General features: G+C 32.0%; 1 protein-coding gene across 1 annotated transcript; it reads right to left on the bottom strand.

Annotated features, from left to right (window-relative positions):
- EIN_460360 (hypothetical protein) lies at positions 1-350 on the bottom strand (the record flags this gene model as incomplete). Its single annotated transcript, XM_004255338.1, has 1 exon — positions 1-350. A coding segment is annotated over one exon (350 nt), but the record flags the coding sequence as incomplete, so codon positions are not given.
- Between the last annotated feature and the right edge of the window lie 2,475 nt (positions 351-2,825).

The raw sequence follows: 2,825 nt of genomic DNA, 5'->3' as shown, positions 1-2,825 counted from the left end.
ATATGATACTCGTTCATGAAAACTGGTGCATCGTTAATACTGATATAAATTCTCATTCTATTGTCGATCATTCGTATAACAACTCCTCCTAATTTAAAAGAAGCAATTATGTTTCTGGTGATTGTTTTTTCTTCAATTATTTCGATTATTTTTCGAAGGTGAACAGAAATCAGAAAACCTCTATCCATGTTTCTGTCTTCATTGTTTCTTTCTGTGATTGGGTCGGTGATCCTTTTTACATTTCTAATCCACTTAGTCATAACCTTTTCAATCTCACTGGTGTTCAAAACATCTACAGTGAACCTATCCGTTGTTGGAACAAACGCTCCAGTAGTTACATGTTGATCCATGTTTATGTTTCGAGAAACAGTTTTTACCATTGGGATGTGTGATGCAGCACTTTTTTAATAACACCGAAAAGACACAAGTCTAATGGTTGAACTAAGTGGCTTGTGTGTGGTACAAAAAGTGTAAATGAATGTTGTATGAACGAATAATTTGAATCAAGTTTTCATCAACATGAGCTCCAAAATTGTCCATACAAATGACACTTTTGTCAATGGTTTCCAATTTTAAGTTGATCTTCTTGTTGACGATGAATGGAAGGAGAACGTTGAGCATCCAGAAAACAAAAATCTTACGGTTGACAAATCCAGTTTTGCTCTGAAAAACACTTAATAGCAGATGTTCTGCTTTGATTTTTGCATCAAACTTTACGTTTGGTATAACAGATGCAATAGGACATTTAGTCCCATCTGCACAGATGCACATGATAATAGTGCTGCATTTTCCAGATCGGCTTATTCCATACTTCAATTTCACTTCTGGATTTTTCGTAAAAACTGTTAAGTTCTCTTTGTCTGTCCAATCGCTAAATCCAACCTCATCTATATTAAAGAACAAAGCAGAACACGTTCCATTAAAGTTATCGGAAAGTGTAATATAATTGTTGACAACTTTCTCGTGATATATGTTTATTCTTTCCAGTTCTTCCGTTTTTGCTGTTCGAGTGAAGTATTGATGCATCTGTTTTATGATACCTCAACGAGTCATTTCAAATTAATCATCAAATAAACGACATACCATTTTCAATTAAATGTGGGGTAACACTTTCATGCGAAGTATCGCATATTTGAAAAAGAGCTGAAATCGCAGTGTCCATCACATTGTTGATTTTGCACACATGGGAAGTAGTCGAGAGCGTCTGTTTTAAATGAGTATGTATTGCTCCTCCTTTGATACCAAATAACACTCCGATTGTTTCTTCTGTTGGAGGTGATGTTTTGGAAATATTACGAATATATCTAATTTGCTCCACTTTAGTTTTGAGAATAAACGGTATGTCGCTGATTTTTGTGTAAAGTTCCTTTGCTGCTCTTAAAACATTTTCCGTTTTCTTTCTAGTTTTTTCGTCTTGATTATTTATTTCATTTTCGTAATTGGTGATATTGATAACCATATTTTCGAGACTTATCGCTGATTCTCGTCTTTCTTTTTCGATGGGAACAATAAAAGGAGGAACAAAGCTATCCGATTTTACGAAGTTTTCGATAATCATTTTTAATGTAAATGAAGTGTCGTGAGTAGATTCAATTTCCATTATTGTTGTGTTGTTATTTAGTGTTTTTACCAATAAAAAAATGCAAAATTATTTTAACTATCAGTTTAATCAATTGATTATTTTATTATATTAATTAATTTGTTTAATTATGATAATTAACAATTTTTAATTTTTTAGTTTATCAAATGAAATTAATCATTTTTATAAATAATTAAACTAATTTAACAAGAAAAAAATATAAATAAAAAATATTTGGGACCGTCCTTTGCCACCACCACCTCTTAAAATAGAACATTATATATATAACATTTATATTTTTTTGTTTTTCAAAATAAAAAAAAATAATAACAATTTTCTGATGTACTTCCCATAACAATATTTTTTTATATTATTCAATTAACAAAAAAATTAAATTAATTTAATTATCATTGTAGTTTCAAATTTACATTGTTGGGAGTTTGTTTTTGTGCAAAAGAATTTATTATTACCCCATCTCATACATTTTAAGCATCTATTTGAACAATTTTGCTTGTTGTGACCAACAACATTACACAAACTACACTTCCTTATTTGTTTTTATCCCAAAACCTCCCTTTCTTGTACGATGTGGTTTTGTTGCATTGTTTCTTTCCACTCTATCGACTAATACTCGTGGTCTTTCTCCAATTTGGTGTTGTGTTTTTGGATCCCTGATGTTCACATTTGTGTGATGAGCCAAATTTGTAACAGTAGAAGATGTTTCACTACTAACGACTGTTGTGTGTATTTCGTTGGGTGATGCTTTACATTTTTCACTTGGATCTCGACATTTTTCTAAAAACGAACGCAGTCTGTCCTTGAGAAACAAGCTGCTTTTTATGCCGGCTCCACTTCTTCGAGACGATAATGAAGATCATTGTGGTCACATAAAGAGTCAGAAAAGTATTCATGGTGAACACTTATCGTGTGTGTTGTCTTTTTGTATAAATTTCCTATAAGCTTTTCTCTTGAAAAAGCAAGAACTGGGAAAGGAAAAATTGAAAATTCGACATACAATTTGGCCATATGAATACATGGAACATTGGTCGTTTGATAAGCTTTACACTCACACCAAGTTGTCGTACAAGGTTGTTGAGTTGAACACGCCACAAGCTCATTAGAATGTTTATACATATTACAAAGACTATCAACAACACCACAACTAAGAAAGTGAAGTATAGTTGGTGGTATTATTAAAAGTGTGGTTGTAGTGTCTTGAAATACTTCTCCTTGCAAGTTGGATCAC

This window comes from Entamoeba invadens (genome assembly GCF_000330505.1).
Source record: "Entamoeba invadens IP1 unplaced genomic scaffold scaff_1105074726351, whole genome shotgun sequence".
In the NCBI taxonomy this organism is placed as follows: domain Eukaryota; phylum Evosea; order Mastigamoebida; family Endamoebidae; genus Entamoeba; species Entamoeba invadens.
This window is presented reverse-complemented; position numbering and strand designations above follow the sequence as displayed.